Source organism: Lithobates pipiens, unplaced genomic scaffold (genome assembly GCF_037356315.1).
Source record: "Lithobates pipiens isolate NorthernLeopardFrog02 unplaced genomic scaffold, aLitPip1_a1.2 Scaffold_8, whole genome shotgun sequence".
In the NCBI taxonomy this organism is placed as follows: Eukaryota; Metazoa; Chordata; class Amphibia; order Anura; family Ranidae; genus Lithobates; species Lithobates pipiens.
The window spans coordinates 592,709,830-592,728,728 of record NW_027507903.1 but is presented as its reverse complement, the minus strand read 5'-3'; the positions used below and the strand labels follow the sequence as shown (position 1 = coordinate 592,728,728).

Genomic DNA, 18,899 nt, shown 5'->3' with positions numbered 1-18,899 from the left:
TTGCTGGATAGTAGCCACTGACAAATGCTCTCTTGGCACAGGTCCCATTAACATAATGTTTTGCATTTTACCCCATATATGCAAAGTGTTTTCTAATTGGACAAGGTGGAGATTGTGGCATTACTGTCCCACCTCACCCAGTCGGAGAACACCTTGCATTCAGTGAGAGAAATGCAAGGCATTCTGTGAATGGTGTCCATGCCAAACAAGCATGTCACGTACCTGGTGGGTAGAGCCTGGTGTATACAAAGGAAGGCCTCTCTAACACCTCTGACTCGGGGCCCCTGGTAGAGTATAGAGGTGGCACAGGAGTGCATAGTCGCACGAGGGAAGGTAGACATGCTTGCTGCTGGGCTGCTGCTGGAGTAGTAGGCTAGATGGCAGCAGTTATTTTGAGGGCAGGAACAGGCTGGTACTTTAACCGTAGAGCAGGTCCCAGTGGCAGATGGACTGGTGCTAGCAACTTGGTAGCTCAGAATAGGCTGGAACATGAGCAAAGTCAGACAAGCTGGGTCATACACAGAACGATCAGATCAAGTACACGTGCGGAGGCAGGAGAATGGTCAAAGAACAAGCCGGGGTTGATACAGGTAGCTAACAGGAACAGTCAAGAACAAGCCAGGTCAGTATTTCAAGAGCAGATGCAGGTAACAGGGAACAGGACAATCACAGAGCACTGTAAATGAGACAGCTGATCCAGATTAAATAGCTCATTTTGTGCCCTTATCTGCCACGGGGCTGTGCCACACACCTTTCTTCGTGCATGTGCATATGCGTTTGCATTGCGGTGCACAATGGTTCACCCGTGCATGCGCATAGGAATTAGCATGAACACGCGTTACCACAAACTAATGCTCCTTTTCTTCCAGGCATTTGGAGAACAGGGACTGTTCTGTTTTCTGACAGAGCCTTCTTGACAGAGTGACTCCATGTGTTTACTATGGAGCAGAGCAGACTGTAGGTACAGAATACAGAAGCAATCACTGTAGTAGCTTCTGCAGCAGTCCTGCGGGTATGAAATATACTTATGAACAGAAACTCCCAGTGCAGACAGTGGAGAGTAGGGATCTAGGCTTATTAATAGCATATAAAAATTGTGCTCTCAACATGTAGGACTAGCTCTGAGGAAGGGAGCCTGCCTCCTGAAACATATCAACTTTCTAACCGTAGAGATGTGTCATCCTCGATACTGGAGCTGTATATGACATGCGTTTTATCCTTTTATGTTTGTGAGTGTCTTAGGTAATGCACTAGGTGTTTGTGCCCTTCTTTTTTCTGTTGATAGTGTTTTGGAGTCTCCCAGCTCAAGGAGTGCAGCATCGCCACAATTACCATCTTGAACAGAGTGAGCGCTGAGGTTTTGACAGTCTTATTAAATATATTTATACTGGTCCAAGCTGGACCAAAGTAGCTTTGCAATACAAAAACCATACCTGGAGTTCAACTATATTTCAGCTTGGCTCTAACTAAAAGTGATGCAGATATCACTGATGAGAATAAAAGAAAAGTGATGAATTAAAAACCTATTATAGACACCACCCCTACAACAGAATGGCTTCAGTTTCAGAAAACTGCTGAAGAGGAGGACCTAGTTCATCAGACTAGTGAGAATCCTGCCGAATTCTGGAAAAACCTGGGCCTGTTGGCTGAACTTGGCAGAATTGACAGAATTGTCCAGGACACTAAACAATCACAATAGTAATGGCCTATGAGAGCCTGACCCGTGGGAACAAGGAAAGAGGGAAGGGGGGTGTAAAAACTGAGGGAAAGAAGGATGGGATTTCCCCTAACTCCCTTTTCCAAGCTCAGTATCTTTCTTTTTGCTATCTTTCTTATTCAGGCCTGCTTTACCACGTTCACCCTTAGAACACCGGCACAATGCCCCCCAACCCAAGGGACTATGCACTCTACCCACCAGGCCCTATCTATTGGACTCCCCCGGCATATCTCCTACCTTTCGCCTTCCCCCACTCCACCCTCCTCCTCCCCAATGTTGGGATATAGTCTGATTTGAACGAGCCACTATATATTTTCTATTACTATATATAATTTCTACATTGTTTTGGTTGCTCCCAAATTAATACTGCTTAACGTAAAACACGTTATCTGTTTGCTGACACACTTACTGAAATGATCCTGTTTGTTTTAGTTGATCAAAATATTTGATTCTCGTGTATTATCTGTAACGGATTAAACAATGTCCAGTTTGCCGGTATTTGATGATGCAAATTTCACTGTTTCTGTATCTTGCATTTAAGATTGTATTTCTTAAAACCTCAATTAAATTCTTTGAAACAAAAACCTATTCTGATATGTGATTTTTAAACATGTTTTTCTCTTTGCATTCAGTTTTGTATCGGATATTCACCATGTCAAGGAGTCTAGATCCTGTGAACACACAAGTGGTAGTTGAGTTCCTGGTAAGACTTGTTGCTGCTCAATTATAGCTTTTAAACATATATATATAAGATTAACGTCTAAAGATACACAAGATTTCAAATCATAGCAATCTTTCATATAAAACCCTCCGATGTAATGTGTGTAGAATAACACAGTGTGTGGGTAGGGTTTAAATTTCCTTTTTACAAATAAAGCTTATGTTTCTAATCCTGGGTCAATACCTAGATACTAGACTGAAACTTACAGAATAAATTCACCTTTGTAAAAAAATAAATAAATGCACATCTTTTGCAGATAAATGTACATTTATTCTTTTTTTTATTATGAGCCTACAAAGCATTGCACCCACGATCAGCAGAACGTGGATGCTATGCAGGGCTTTTGCAGCAAGTCAATCTAAGCTGTCTGCTTGTAAAAGAAAAGATAAATAATGGTACATACATCCAATGTACAAACAGGTTCTATCAGCAATGGGTCCAACAAGAGTCCTGGTGGAATTGTGCACACAAACCCAGGAATATATACTGTGGTTATTTATAGAAATGAATGTTGCAGCAAAATTCAGTTGCAGGGCCCCTGAGGATGATCACAATACAACATTCGTCCTGGTGTTGGAGACCTGACGCCAAGATCTGTGATGATAAGGTAGCCCTCCAGTCATTGTCCAACCAGCCTAGCAGAAGCCGTGAAGTAGCACTAAAACTCAGAACCAGCCTATCTACTCTGCACTTAAGTAGTGTCTAATCTGTCATGCAATCAGACCTCTAATACCACAAGTGGCTGTTGGATGCCTAACCTAGCTCGTATATGCTGGTTATTAGGGATGGGTGAATGCTTCGGCCTGAGCATGAGTTTGGGACGAACGTTGACTGTTTGTTCGTTCACCGAACAACCAAATTATCGGGGAGTTTAACCATTTGTTCGGCCCACCGAATGACCACAATGCACTGCTCCACCGCACAGTGCATTGAAAGCCCTGAATGGCTTAAGCAATGAAAGCTTCACCCAATTAGGGCACAGAGCACTGTCAGAGCCATTATTGGAAGCTGTCAGGTTGACTCTGTCCAATCATGGCTCATTGCTTCTAGTCCCGCCCCACACTATAAAAGTATTCTTTCAATAGTGGTCATTTTTAGTGTGGTATCGGCATGGAGAGAGATAGAACAGGGCTCTGTTCAGTGCTACAAGATAGTTAATGTGCTATAGTGTGCTATTGTGATTCTATTGTCAGCGTAGAATATCAGTTTAGTGTGATTCTAGGGATAGTTCAGACAGTGTGAGTGCAGTGTGACCATCATTCATCTTTACATTAGTATGAATCTAGGGACAGTTCAGTCAGTGTGAGTGTAGTGACCACCATTCACCTTTACATTAGTGTGAATCTAGGGACAGTTCAATCAGTGTGAGTGTAGTGACCACCATTCATCTTTACATTAGTGTGAATCTAGGGACAGTTCAATCAGTGTGAGTGTAGTGACCGTTTAATACAGTATATTTCATTGCGTTACTGCAAGTTTAACGGCATATATTTCAGTGCATTATGAGCCGTTTAACACAGTTTATTTCAGCGCTTTACTGCAAATTTAACGCTGTATATTTACGTGCATTACATGCAATTTCACGCAGTATATTTCTGTGCGTTAGTGCATTTTAACTCAGCATATTTCAGTGTGTTACTACAAGTTTAATATACAGTTCAGTGCACTAATGCAAATTTAACACCGTATATTTCAGTGCGTTACTGCAAGTTTAATGGCATATTTTTCAGTGCCTTAGTGCGCGTTTAATGCAGTTTATTTCAGTGCATTAATGCAAGTTTAACACCGTATATTTCAGTGCGTTAGTGTGCCTTTAACATAGTATATTTAATTACGGTACCGCAAGTTTAACGATGTATAATTCAGTGTGTTACATGAACACAGTTTATTTCAGTGCGTTACCTTCAGTTTAATGCCGTATATTTTAGTTCATTATTGCAAGCTTACTGCCATATATTTTAGTACATTACTGCTAGCTTAACGCCATATATTTCAGTGTGTTATGTGCCATTTAGCGCAGTATATTTCAGTGTGTTACCTTCCATTTAATGCAGTACACTTCAGTACATTACTGCAAGTTTAACACCATATATTTTAGTGCGTTACTGCCAGATTAATGCTGTATATTTCAGTGCATTAATACAAGTTTAATGCCATATATTTCAGTGCATTAACATAGTATATTTTATTGTGTTACTGCAAGTTTAATGCCATATATTTCAGTGTGTTACTGCACGTTTAACGTTGTATATTTCAGTGCATTGCTGCAAGTTTAACGCTGTAGATTTCCATGTGTTATGTGCCATTTAACGCAGTATATTTCAGTGTGTTACCCTCAGTTTAATGCAGTACAGTTCAGTACGTTACTGCAAGTGTAACGCTGTATATTTCAGTGCCTTACTGCAAGTTTAACACCATTTATTTCAGTGTATTACCTTCAGTTTAACATAGTACAGTTCAGTGTATTACTGCAAGTTTAATGCCGTATATTTAAGCGCGTTACTGCAAGTTTACGCCATATATTTTAGTGTGTTATTTGCCGTTTAACGCAGCATTTCTGTGCCTTACTGCAAGTTTAATGCCGAATATTTCATTGCATTACTGCAAGTTTAACGCTGTATATTTCAGTGCATTACGTGCCATTTAACACATGTGTTAATGCAAGTTTAATGCCGTATATTTTAGTGCCTTACTGCATGTTTAACGTAGTATATTTCAGTGCGTTACTGCAAGTTTAAAGTGATTGTAAACCCTTTTACCTACAGATAAGCCTAGATTAAGGCTTACCACTTACTTGTAGGTGCTCGAAATATCTCCTAAACCTCAATGGTTTAGGAAATATTTGCAAAAGACATGGTCACTGATGTCTACGACAATGGCGCACTGTAAAAACCTTTAGAAATGGCGATCTTACAATTTAAAAAGGCGATCGTTCTGTAACTGGTGACTCCTGCGTGCATGCTTGGGAATGACGTCACCGCAGTTTCGGACAATCTCAGTGCCAGAGCTGTGATACCTGGAAGGAAGATGGTGAAACATGGATGCTTTGTGGAGGCAAGGAAATCGGGGACATAGCAGGCTTCAGTTTCAGGTAAGTGACACATAATGGGCTACTATGCAATGCACAGTAGCTCATTATGCTTTACCTTTGCAGAGAAACAAAGATGAAGTAAAACCCATCAGGGTTTACTTCCTGTTTAATGTCTTATATTTCAGTGTGTTACCTTCCGTTTAATGCAGTATAGTTCAGTGCATTGCAGCAAGTATAACACTATATATTTCAGTGCGTTACATGCCGTTTAACCCAGTATATTCTGTCTGATAGCGCATGTCTAGCGCATTATATTTCAGTGTGTTACCTTCCATTTAACGCAATATAGTTCAGTGCGCTACTGCAAGTTTAACACCGTATATTTCAATGTGTTACTGCAAGTTTAACACTGTATATTTCAGTGTGTTACTGCAAGTTTAACACTATATATTTCAGTGTGTTACCTGCCATTTAACGCAATTATATTTCAGTGTTTTATTACAAGTTTAACATTGTATATTTCAGTGCATTAGTGCACGTTTAACATAGTATGTTTCATTGCTTTACTGCAAGTTTAACGCTGTATATTTCAGTGCATTATGTGCCGTTTAACGCAGTTTATTTCAATGCATTACTGAAAGTTTAATGTCTTATATTTCAGTGTGTTACCTTCCATTTAATGCAGTATAGTTCAGTGCGTTACTGCAAGTTTAATGCCGTATATTTCAGTGCATTAATGGGCATTTAATGTAGTATAATTATGTTACTGAAAGGTTAACGCTGTATATTTCAATGCGTTAGTGCACGTTTAGAGGTGCCCCTAATCTAAGGAACACAATAGCACAAAATGTCCCTGACCCGCCCAATAGACCCACTATTTTTGGTGATCTGAAGGGGTATTATTTGTGTGGGAAGTGCCGGGCCTGCAAAATAAACACCCATCGGGGTAAGAGTATTACTGATTTTTTTTCAAATCTTTTATTTATATACAAGGCAGAGACACGCAGAATACAGCATCCAGGTACAGTAAATATAGAGGGTATGGTGACACTGCGTACACTGAAATATATCACATAACCTAACTGGAGAATACATGCAAAAGAGGGAGGGGAGCAAAATGTCCCCAAGCTTCATTTGTATCCATCTACATCCCTCAGGCTCTCCTGACTGTAGAGAGTCTACAGGTGTGGGCAAACATTTTTCCAACAGAGGCCATCTGCATCCCTCTACCAAATTTGGTCTCTAAATTCCAGGATGGTTCTATGAGTTCTGCCCCTGTTTTCTAATTTTATTATAGTAGAACTGTATGGGCGCCCAGAGACACCTCTTGAGTCTCCAAGTGCCCCAGAAGGAAAGGACAGTAAGAAACCAGATAGGGGGGAGAAAATAGAAAGAGCAAAGATTCAGGGTCAAATGGGAAGGGGGGTTAGGGGGAGAGGGAGAAAAGGTGGTGGGGAAGGTCGGAGGGGGGTCCCCATGGAAGCAGGCAATATCCTAATCCTCGGACCCCCCGTCTGTCCGATGAGGAGCAGTCCTAGACTGTAATACCACTCTCCAATAAAGCTCTTCCTTCATCTGAGACAATGAACATATTCCATAGGGACCATGTTCGGGTAAATTGTTTGTTTTGGTGATGGGCCGTACGCACCAGGATTTCCATTTTTTTGATCTCCTCAACTCTTTGGAGCCACATGCCTATAGTCGGGGGATGTGAAGACTTCCAACGTAGTGGAATACAAGCCTTTGGGGCATCCAGCAACTGAGGGATCAGAGATTTTTTATAGGTCTTACATGACATATCAGTAGCATGGAGGAGGAAAAAAGCTGGGTTAGCTGGGATGGGTCATTCAGTGAACTTTTGTATCATATGTTGTATGGTTCTCAAGAATTGCTCCAAAATGGGGCAACTCCAGAAGACATGGAGGAGCGTTCCTCGATCACCCTGACATCTCCAACAACGATCTGAAGAGGATGGGTACATTTTTTGTAAGTTCACAGGAGTATTATACCATCTGGTAGCTAGTTTGTAATTGGTCTCCTGCGTTGTTGTGCAAATTGATGATCTATATGTAAAATGGGGGATGTTTTGTTCTTGCCGTTTCGTCAGCTTGCATTGCAGATCCCTCTCCCACGCGTCTAGGAAGTGCATTCGGTGGCCATCTGATGGTGAGATTAACAGTTGATAAGCAGCTGAGAGAGCATGGGGCAGTAGCTTTCATATGTGGTCAGAGTTTGATTAAAATTCTGGTGGGGCTATTGACCTGAGAAAGTGCGAGAGTTGGAGAGCTCTCCAATAGTCTATACCCATCGCCTCCGATTTGTTGAAATTAATTTTTATATTGGAGAGACTGCCATATATCCTAAATTCTTGTAAAAGGTTTGGGAGAGAGATCGCTGGATTAGTGAGTGAGAATAGCATATCGTCCGTGTACACGGCTATCTTCTGCTGTGAATTTCCCACAACCACCCCAGTGATATACGGATTGGCGCGTACGGTACGTAAGAAGAGTTTCAGTGACAGGGCGAAGAGAAGTGGGGATAAGGGGCACCCCTGACGTATATACCATTCTTGATCATAAATGGTTCTGATAAAACACCGTTAGCCCGGACTTGAGCTGAAGGGTCAGGCAGAATCACGTATCTGTAAGTTTTAAGAGGTGGGTTGTGGGTGCGCACGCACATGCCGGGAACTTCGTGAGCCCGATTGCGGGTCCCGGGGACTCGACGGAGAGGAAGAACGGGGAAATGCTAATGTAAACAAGCATTTCCCCCATTCTGCCTAGTGACACTGACACATTTACACAGTAATCAATGCATTTTTAATTGCACTGATCGCTCTATAAATGTGAATGGTCCCAAAATCACTCCAAAAGTGTCCGATATGTCCACCATAATGTTGCAGTAATGATAAAAATCATTGATCGCCGCCATTACTAATAAAAAAAATTTAATAAAAATGCCATAAAACGATCCCCTATTTTGTAAATGCTATAACTTTTGCGCAAACCAATCAAAAATATGTAGAAGAATACGTATCTGCCTAAACTGAGGAAAACATTTATTTTTTATTGATTTTTTGGGGATATTTATTAAAGCAAAAAAGTAAAAAAATAATGCTTTTTTTTTCAAAAATGTCGCTATTTTTTTGTTTATAGCGAAAAAAATAAAAACCGCAAAGGTGATCAAATACCACCAAAAGAAAGCTCTAATTGTGGGAAAAAAAATTTGTTTGGAAGCCACATCGCACGACCGCGCAATTGTCAGTTAAAGCGATGCAGTGCTGAATCTCAAAAAGTGCTCTGGTCTTTGACCAGCCAAATGGTCCGGGGCTTAAGTGGTTAAAAATTAAAATTTTTACAAACGTTTTTTTCTTAAATACTTGTCCCCCAGGGCAGTGCCCGGACCCCTATAACCATTACTTGCATTTAACCCATCAAAATGGGCACTTTCGATTTTTACAGTTCAGGTCCCATAGACTTCAATAGGGTTCGTTATTTGGTTCTGAACTTTCGTGATGTTCAAAAGTTCTGTTGCAAACCAAACATAGGGTCGTTCGGCCCATCCTTGCTGGTTATTGATTCCTGAGCTAAAATTGGAAATAGAATCCCAGACCAGAAGAGAGAGAGTTAACTAAAATAACAGCAGATTGCAATAAACAGGTTCATCTGCTAATATACTGGAAGGTAACCACTACTCACATACAGTAGCACAGACCTAGATATCTGTCACTGTACATGTAAGATACTAACTATAGTGTAGAGATACAGTGCCTTGCGAAAGTATTCGGCCCCCTTGAACTTTTCAACCTTTTGCCACTTTTCAGGCTTCAAACATCAGAGTGGGACACAATTGTGAAGTGGAACGAAATCTATTGGATTTTTGAAACTTTTTTAACTAATAAAAAAATGAAAAGTGAGGCGTGCAAAATTATTCGGCCACCTTGCATTAATACTTTGTAGAGCCACCTTTTGCTGCAATTACAGCTGCAAGTCGCTTGGGGTATGTCTCTATCAGTTTTGCACATCGAGAGACTGAAATTCTTGCCCATTCTTCCTTGCAAAACAGCTCAAGCTCAGTGAGGTTGGATGGAGAGCGTTCGTGAACAGCAGTTTTCAGCTCTTTCCACAGATTCTCGATTAGATTCAGGTCTGGACTTTGACTTGGCCATTCTAACACCTGGATACGTTTATTTGTGAACCATTCCTTTGTAGATTTTGCTGTATGTTTGGGATCATTGTCTTGTTGGAAAATAAATCTCCGTCCCAGTTCCAGGTCTTTTGCAGACTCCAACAGGTTTTCATCCAGAATGGTCCTGTATTTGGCTGCATCCATCTTCCCCTCAATTTTAATCTTCCCTGTCCCTGCTGAAGAAAAGCAGGCCCAAACCAAGATGCTGCCACCACCATGTTTGACAGTGGGGATGGTGTGTTGAGGGTGATGAGCTGTGTTGCTTTTACGCCAAACATATCGTTTTGCATTGTGGGCAAAAAGTTTGATTTTGGTTTCATCTGACCACAGCACCTTCTTCCGCATCTTTGGTGTGTCTCCCAGGTGGCTTGTGGCAAACTTTAGACGAGACTTTTTATGGATATCTTTGAGAAATGGCTTTCTTCTTGCCACTCTTCCATAAAGGCCAGATTTGTGCAGTGTACGACTGATTGTTGTCCTATGGACAGACTCTCCCACCTCAGCTGTAGTTCTCTGCAGTTCATCCAGAGTGATCATGGGCCTCTTGGCTGCATCTCTGATCAGTCTTCTCCTTGTCTGAGCTGAAAGTTTAGAGGGACGGCCAGGTCTTGGTAGATTTGCAGTGGTCTGATACTCCTTCCATTTCAAAATGATCGCTTGCACAGTGCTCCTTGGGATGTTTAAAGCTTGGGAAATCTTTTTGTATTCAAATCCGGCTTTAAACTTCTCCACAACAGTATTACGGACCTGCCTGGTGTGTTCCTTGGTCTTCATGATGCTCTCTGCGCTTTCAACAGAACCCTGAGACTATCACAGAGCAGGTGCATTTATCAGAGACTTGATTACACAAAGGTGGATTCTATTTATCACCATCAGTCATTTAGGACAACATTGGATCATTCAGAGATCCTCGCTGAACTTCTGGAGTGAGTTTGCTGCACTGAAAGTAAAGGTCGAATAATTTTGCACGCACCACTTTTCAGTTTTTTATTTGCTAAAAAAGTTTAAAATATCCAATAGATTTCGTTCCACTTCACAATTGTGTCCCACTTGTTGGTGATTCTTCACAAAAAATTAAAATTTTATATCTTTTCTTTTTTTTTTTTATAAACATTTTATTGGGAGAAACAAAGAAAAGGATATAAGCACAGAGGAAAGTAAAGGACAATCCATTTCTTACGGAAACCAATATCCAATGGCTGAAAACAGCTAACTTCACAAACCGTTATTGAAGCTAATATGTGTACATTTACAATTACAATCAAGGTGATAGAGCTGAACCACGATTACCCTGGAGGGGTGACTTAGCCTAATCATGTTTAGTGCCCAAATAAGGGTGAATCTAATCTCTCTTCGCTGTTGGGGTATATTTCCCAGGCGACTTCCAAAAGGGCCCGGAATTATGATGACACGTAATGGGTAATTGAAGATAGCAGGGTATATTGTACACTTCCAATGCACCACATGGTAACCTATTCCAATAATGTTCTTCAGTCATTTTTAATAGGGAGGTCTTCCTGTGGATAGTGCTATGTTGAACCTGGTTCCCGTATTCTATACGTTGAGGTATATGTCTTAAAAATCTTAGGTATGAGTATTCTTGGGAGAGTTGGCGGGGGGTAGACAAAGGTAAAGTGATCCTCTAGGAGGGGGGACGACTAGAGGGAAGATGAATAGGAAGAAAGAAAAAAAAAAACACACATGTGGGAACATTGATCCCTTCTGACATGGGGGAGAATTTCGCCTTCTGCTGACTTATCTACTCCGCCACCTCCCCCACCTCAAAGGGCGCTTTAACAGAATCGTGGGATACTCTGTAATATAGAACCTAGTTATATTCTTGCTTGAGCCATAACTCCAGTATATTTTGGGGTGGATGTAAAATGTTTCCAACAGGTCCAAATTATGTTAAATTTGGAGGTTGTATCTCTGGAAATGTGAATCAGTTCTTCCATGTCCGCCATTTTGTTGATCCTATGAAACCATTCTTTCAGTGTGGGGACCTTGGGGGAGCCCCAGTGGATGGGAATGCATTGTTTCGCTGCGTTAAGCATGAATATTGCCAGTGACTTGTGATAGGTGCAGTGTGTTAGAGGTGACAAGTGGAGGAGGCACTGGGCAGGGGTCACGTCTATCTGGTAAGATGTCACTTGGGATGTGATTTGACAAATTTCCTTCCAGAAGGCCTGTATCAACAGACACGTCCACCATATGTGCACTAATGTCCCAATGTCAGTCTGACACCTCCAGCAAGTATTAGTGGTGGAAGGGTAGAATTTTTTAAGGAGAGTGGGTGTGCGATACCATCTAACCTGAATCTTGAACCCGTTTTCTTGTGTGTTCACATTAAGTGATCCTGAGTGAATATTCCTAAATATGTTTTCCCATTGATCATCAGTTACAGTCATCGATAGATCCTCCTCCCATTTCCGGCAAGCCTTCCCAGAACTGGGACGTATATCCTCGAATAGGAGGTAATGCGTGGTAGCGATAAGATGTCGCTGTAGGGCATTCTGGGTGCATAGTTTTTCAAATGTGGTAAGTAGCCTAGAGCATAATGAATTTTTGTTCATCGATTTTAGGAAGTGGGCGATTAACAGATAAGACCAGGGAGGTATGGGCATTTTGTCCATTTGGGTTGCAATGTGTGACGCTGAGCGTAGTGTTCCCGAGTCAAAGAAGTGATAAGCCTGGATGTGATTTTTCGACCATCTGTCTACGAGGAATTGAGAAGACATACCCGGGGGGAAGTTAGGGTTGAGTTTAAGTGGCGTAAGGGGGCCTGGTACCGACGAGAACTGTGTTTGGGAGCAGGTTTTCTTAAAGCACGCTAGAGTAGGGCCTATCAGCAGATGCTGGTGTAATTCCGGCGGAATGTGGGCCTGTTCCAGCCATGGGATTGTAGCTAGTGTGAGACCGGTAAAGGAGGCTTCCAGTGGAACCCAATCTTTGTATTGACTGTGAAGATTCCAGTCCGCTATTCTGGATAAATGGATCGCCCTATAGTAATTGTAGATATCTGGGAGGCCAATCCCCCCCAAGTGTTTTGGGTAGGTGAGTTGTCTGAAGTTAATTCTTGGTGTTTCCCCCCCCCATAGGAATTTAGTGCATATGTTCCTATAGGACTTAAAAAAGGAACTAGGCATTTGTATAGGGATTGCCTGAAGCACATACAGCATTCTGGGTAGCACATTCATCTTTAAAATGGCAGCTCTGCCAAACCAGGAAAACATGGGTTTATTCCATTTGACAAGATCATCTGTTATTTTACACAGCAAGGGTAAGTGATTTTTGACGTATAGTTTGGACAGGTCTGACGTGAGATTAATCCCTAAGTAAGGGATACAGTCACTCCTCCAATGAAAAGGGAAGTTAAAGTGGAGGGCCACCCTGAAAACAAAAAAAATATTAAAAATTACAAAAAAATATAAAAAAAAAAAAATGTAAAAAAATTTTTTTTTTTACTTACCAGAAATGCCTGTTGCTAGGCACTTTCTCCTAATCTTCCTCTTCCTCTTCCTCCTCCGCGGAGATCTTCTGTCTTCTGTCTTCGTCGCGGCGTCTTCTGGGTAATGAGTCGCGCTGTGTTCTGGGAACTGTGTGACCCAGAGAGACAGGAGATCTCCAGGAGTCCAAGGTGCGCACTAGTGAAAGCCAGAGACCCAAGTCTGAGGATCAGAGCAGTGGGGGGCTGCTTTCTAGATAGACGCTGTGTGCATCTAAGGAGACAGATGAGAGCCTGAAGTGGAAGGCCTGAGCAGCAAGGAAGCTGAAAAGAGGAGTATTGGTACAAAGAGCTGCGTCTGGGCCGGACCACCTGAACCTTGAGGTTTTCATTTGAAAGGATCCACCTTCGAGCCTACAGCCGTCAGGAGTTTCTCCACCAGCCCAACTGACCTCTCTCCTTACAGTCTTTGGTCCCAGAGTGTGACCCCAAGCCTTCTAGACTCAACCGTCATATGACTGTGTGAGTCCAACCGTTCCGGTAAGAAGTATTTATTCACTTTTTATTTTTATTTTGATGCTTACAATCAAGTTTACCCGCATGAACTCATTCGTCCAGTACATCATTGTCCTTCCAGGTGACGGATTGGTCACTTCTACGCCATCAACACAGTTGAATGATTGTTTTATGTTGGACTTTGATTTCTAGGCATTTGGTTCTGTGTGATCTCTGTTTTGCTATTATTATCTTCACAGAATTTGTGTTGATTACACTTAGTATTGAAGCGCTACACTATTTTTTATTCTATCTGCTGAACTTTGTTTGTTTTTGGTGTTGGCTGCTGTTGTGGCCGTTGTGGCCATTTTTTTATAAATTATAGCGCAGTGTTTTCCCTTTTTATATGTTCCAGAACACAGCGCGTCCCATTCAGAAAGCGATGCGGGACTCGCGCATGCGCAGTAGCTGCGGGACTCGCGCATGCGCAGTAGGAAACGGGCAGTGAAGCCATAAGACTCCACTGCCTGTTTCCCTTACAAGGAATGGCAGCACCGGGACCCGAGAGCCGAGGGACGGGTCGGCCTCGGGCGGCCGACATCGCGGGCACCCTGGACAGGTGAGTGTGTTGATTAAGTCAGCAGCTGCAGTGTTTGCAGCTGCCGACTTTTTTTTTTTTTTTGTATAACCGGCCCTCCTCTTTAAGCTCGCACTGTTCTTTCATGGTTTTATGAAGAGATATGTTCAAAGCATATGACTTGGTGAAGTTAATTTTAAGATTAGCTATCGACTGAAAGTCTCTAAATTCTTTATGGACAACCGGCAGGGAGGTCATAGGTTCAGAGAGGAATAACAGGATGTCATCCGCAAAGGTGGCGTATTTAAATTCTCTGTGTGGGGTTTGTATTCCTTTGACATCCGGATTGTGCCTAATTTTTTGCAGAAGGGGTTCTAAGGTCAAAATATATAAAATTGGGGAGAGAGAGCAACCTTGCCTCGCGCCATTTTGGATGGAGAAGGCGTCTGACAGAGTATTATTAACCCTGACCCTAGCAGTTGGGACCGAATACAGAGACATGATCAGGTTGAGCATGTGGGGGCCTAAGCCCAGGTTCTGTAGCACTGCTTCCATGTAGTCCCATGCTACTCTGTCAAACGCCTTTTCCGCATCCAAAGATAGAAACATGGCCTTCTGCCCTGATTGAGTAATTATATGGTGCAGATTAATGGCCTTTATTGTGTTGTCCCTCGCTTCACGGCCAGAGACAAAACCTACTTGGTCTGTGGAAATAAGAGAGGGAAGGAGTGGGAGAAGCCTATTTGCCAAAAATGTGGAAAAAATCTTAATATCCACGTTTAAGAGGGATATAGGTCTATAACTGCTCACATTAGTAGTATCTTTATCCAGTTTAGGTATGACAGTTATATGTGCCTCAAGGAGCCCCTTTGAAATAGATCTAGAGAGGGAGGGAGTATTGAATGCTTTTAAAAATGGTGTTTGAAGGGTTTCCATATAGATTTTGTAGTAAGCTGCCGTCAGACCGTCAGGACCCGGGCTTTTACCTGGTTTCATTTGTTTTACCGCCTTTACCCATTCTGTGGGTGAGATCGGAGCTTCTAGTGCGTCCGCCGCATCTTTAGGAATTTTACCTACAGGTATATTTTTAAGGTAGTCTATAAAGTTCTTCTGCCTTAGTTGTGGGTCTTGGGCATTCGAAGAATACCCGTTCAAGTTATAAATTGAATGCACGCGCGGATTTCTGTAAGTTCAGCTTGGGTGTCTAATGCTAGGGAGCACTTGTGCTGCGCTTCTAATTTTCTGAGTTTGGCCAGTAGGGCTGTCATTTTAGCATGTTTCTCTTTTCGCATCGCTGCTGCAATAGCAATCATTTTCCCCCTCACGACGCATTTGTGGGCTTCCCATTGCAATTGGAATGATGTGTCGGGTGTGTCGTTCTCACGAAAAAAATGCGTTAAACAGTCTCGAATTTCCATCTCCCTGATTTTATCCGTCAGAATGCTCGCGTCTAACCTCCATACATTGGATCGAGTCAGTGTTTCAGGAAAGGAGAGTGTTGTTGTGACAAGATGATGGTCAGAGATTGTCATGGGTTCTATGGTTGCTCTCACTAGATGTTGGAGACCCTGCTGTGAGATCATGATGTAATCTAAGCGTGAATATCTATTGTGAGGAATAGAAAAGAATGTAAAGTCCTTTTCCTTGGGGAAGAGTATGCACCACGTGTCATGAAGGACTGCCTCTTGTAAGCTTTTCTTAATATGCTTAATGGCTCTGAAGGGAATGCTGGAGGTGCCGGAGGACGTATCAATGAGAGGATCTAGCGGGACATTAAAATCCCACCTAGAATCAGTAGGCCTTCTTGGAATTCAGACAATCTATTCATAGTTTCACGGAAGAAAGGCACTTGTGAGGTGTTAGGACTTTAGATATTGGCCAGTGTAATTTTCCTATTTCTGAACGTTCCCTTAAGGAAGATAAACCTACCTTGTTCGTCTGCTAGCGTGTCTGTTATTTGAATATGTGAGTTCTTAGCGAAAAGAATGGAAACCCCCTTACATTTTGAGGTGGGGGAGGTGGCATTGTAGCAGAGGGGGAACTTAGGGCTAAATAGTTTCAGGATCGATTTAGAACAAAAATGAGTTTCTTGCAGGAAGACAATGTCTGCCTGCAGTGATCGCATGAGTGAGAGCACTTGAGTGCGCTTCTCCGAGGTATTAAGCCCTTTTACGTTCAAGGATACTAGTTTCAGGCTATCATGCTGTTGGCGAGGATTGAGGGGAGGCATTGTCGTTAGGGGGGAAGACTGAAGGAAAAAAAAAAAAAAGGGTGGGGGGAGTGGGAGCCTAGGTAGATGGGTCTTCACGTAATGGGGAAGGGGGTAATAAGGGTAGAGCCGAGTAGGTTGAGCTCGTCAACCTTCTCAGTGAGTCTAAATTCGGTGTGGTCAACAGAGACTACCAGCGTCTGTTGTGTGGGGGTGGCAGACAGAGTATCACGAGGGGAAGCGAGCCCTAGGTCCTAATGAGGCCTAAGGTGTCATATAAATGGTGGGGTGGCATATATATCAGGGAATGATCCAAAATAGGAGAGATAGGGGCTATGAATAGCTTTACCTCCCCTCTTTACTCAACTCTTACAATAGAGCTGGAAAGAAACCATAGTATTAGGGAGCAAAGAGGGGAGGGGATCGCCCACCATAGGTTGGACAGGACACTAAAGGGTTTGTGCGTCCTCTGGAACGCACGCAAGCTGTAAATGAGCTTAGGTTAGAGCATGGAGGGGAGCTTTCAAGGGGAAGGTGACATTTCCTAACATGTACGGAATTCCAGAATCCTGGAATTTTTGCTCAAAAACTAAAATGGCCTAATTCATGAGCGAGGTAAACTGCTTCATGACTAATTTAGATTAATAGGTATAGGGGGTAACCTGTGTAGGGGCACCATTTAATCGTGGTAAGACACTGAAAGCTACAACCTAAACAACATGTAACAGAACATAACTGATGCATGACAAGACCTAAATTTGAGCAATCAACTGCCCTACCGACAACAATAAAGTTGACACCTATAAACAACAAAAAACGTTGGAACCAAGTCCCTAGCTCCAATGCAACTGAGAAAAGTCGCTGTACACGAGGGGGAGGAATACATGTTGGCTATTAATCTCAAAGATATTGCAATATCCTTTGTTCAAATATTACCCGTTGTGTCGGGCTGTACGGGGACCCAGGCACAGTTGTGTAACATAAAATTTAATTCCCGGCAGCCGCTCTCGTCAAATTGGAGGCCCTCGGTAAGGGGAGGGGCTCACCCTTGAATTCCCTATTCCGGACTCCTCCCACTCGGTAGTTCCTATATAGCGTAAATTCGAGAGGCCCCCTAGGGGGGTGTCTTCATTTTGAACTGGACTGCAATATAAAACACAACCATTAGTGTACATTTCAACATTTATAAGATTTCCCATACTGCAGAGCTTTGTAACCAGAATACAGAAGAGACAAGCGGGGGGTAGGAGAAGGGAGCCAAGATAGGTAAAGGCCTAAAAGAGAGGGAGGTGAAAAGGTGTAGGCATGAGCGGCATGAGGGAAGAGCAGGAAGGGAGGAAGATGTCGGGTGAGGGAAAGAAAAGCGTCACTAAGGCAGCTCATACCCCTCCCCTCTTCCCGACCCTATATCGAGTCTTTGTGATATGGGTTTTCAATGGCATCCTGTGCTGCGGCATGGGGGGTCTTCTTCGGAAGTGTCCGTGGAAACAGTACGATCTCAGAGATTATAGGTCAGTCTGGTGAGGAACGAAGTGTCCATGTTGGCGAAGGCTAGTCCGCATGGAGAGTCCAAGTCTACTATAGATAGACAGGTTCACCAGGTGGAAGTAGGGAAGTCCGATTACCAGACCTCAAGGGACAGAAGGCATGAGTGGACCCGTACATGCACAGACATGACAAATACAGTAGGGTACGTTACTATTAGGCTTAGTGCATCGAAATCTAACTCCCTCTGTTGACGGCCTGCAGTTAAGGGTCAAAAAAGTCCTGACCGAACCTACGTGAGCATACCGTAATAGGGTCTGATCCAATGTGGGGCAGTGGGTTTCAGGGAAGCGGTCATTTAACATCGAAGCAGGTAAGTCAGGTCATGTAAACAAGTTCAAGCTGGGTACCTGGTCAGTTGTGTCTAGGCCGTCGGTGGACTGGAGATGCAGTGGGACTTCCATTTCGGGGCGAGAGAGGAGGAGGATGTTGGTGAGGAACTCTGCGCCGTCGGCCAATGTGGAAGTTACCAGCTTCATCTATTCCCTCCATGGAAACTCTTGTCAAAGATGGGAGCTTGAAGTCGCTGTACCAATCTGGTAGGTCCACTGTAGGTATATCTAAGGCTGAGCAGAAGTGGTCCAAGTCCTCTGGCACCCTAAGGGTTGCGGTGTGACCCTGATGGGAAGCGACAGGCCAAAAGGGTATTTCCAGCGGTACTGGATGGCTCTATGCCAGAGAACCTCCAGGAGGGGCCTCAGCTCCCTCCTGCGTTGCAGCGTAATACTGGAGAGGTCCTGAATTTTTTTTATGGTGGCTCCCCTGTATGTGAGCTGATTTCTTCCCTGAGCTTTGCGGAGGATCTCTTCTTTCAACTGAAAGTCTATGAGACAACATACTGCATCCCTCGGGGGGTCTGCATCTCTACTCCTCGGGCGAAGTGCTCGGTGGATGCGTTCAAATGCAACCGGGGTTTCCGGAGGTCTTTCTAGAAAGTCATTAAAGATGTGGGTAACAGCTTGAGTAAGGTG

General features: G+C 43.0%; 1 protein-coding gene across 3 annotated transcripts in view; it reads left to right on the top strand.

Annotated features, from left to right (window-relative positions):
* LOC143961241 (complement C3-like) overlaps window positions 1-18,899 on the top strand; it is a 649,911-nt gene that overhangs the window by 39,781 nt on the left and 591,231 nt on the right. For all 3 annotated transcript variants that reach the window (XM_077470478.1, XM_077470476.1, XM_077470477.1), the window contains one exon: window positions 2,350-2,420. In XM_077470478.1, the coding sequence (XP_077326604.1) occupies window positions 2,350-2,420 (71 nt within the window). The remainder of the gene's footprint in view (window positions 1-2,349; window positions 2,421-18,899) is intronic.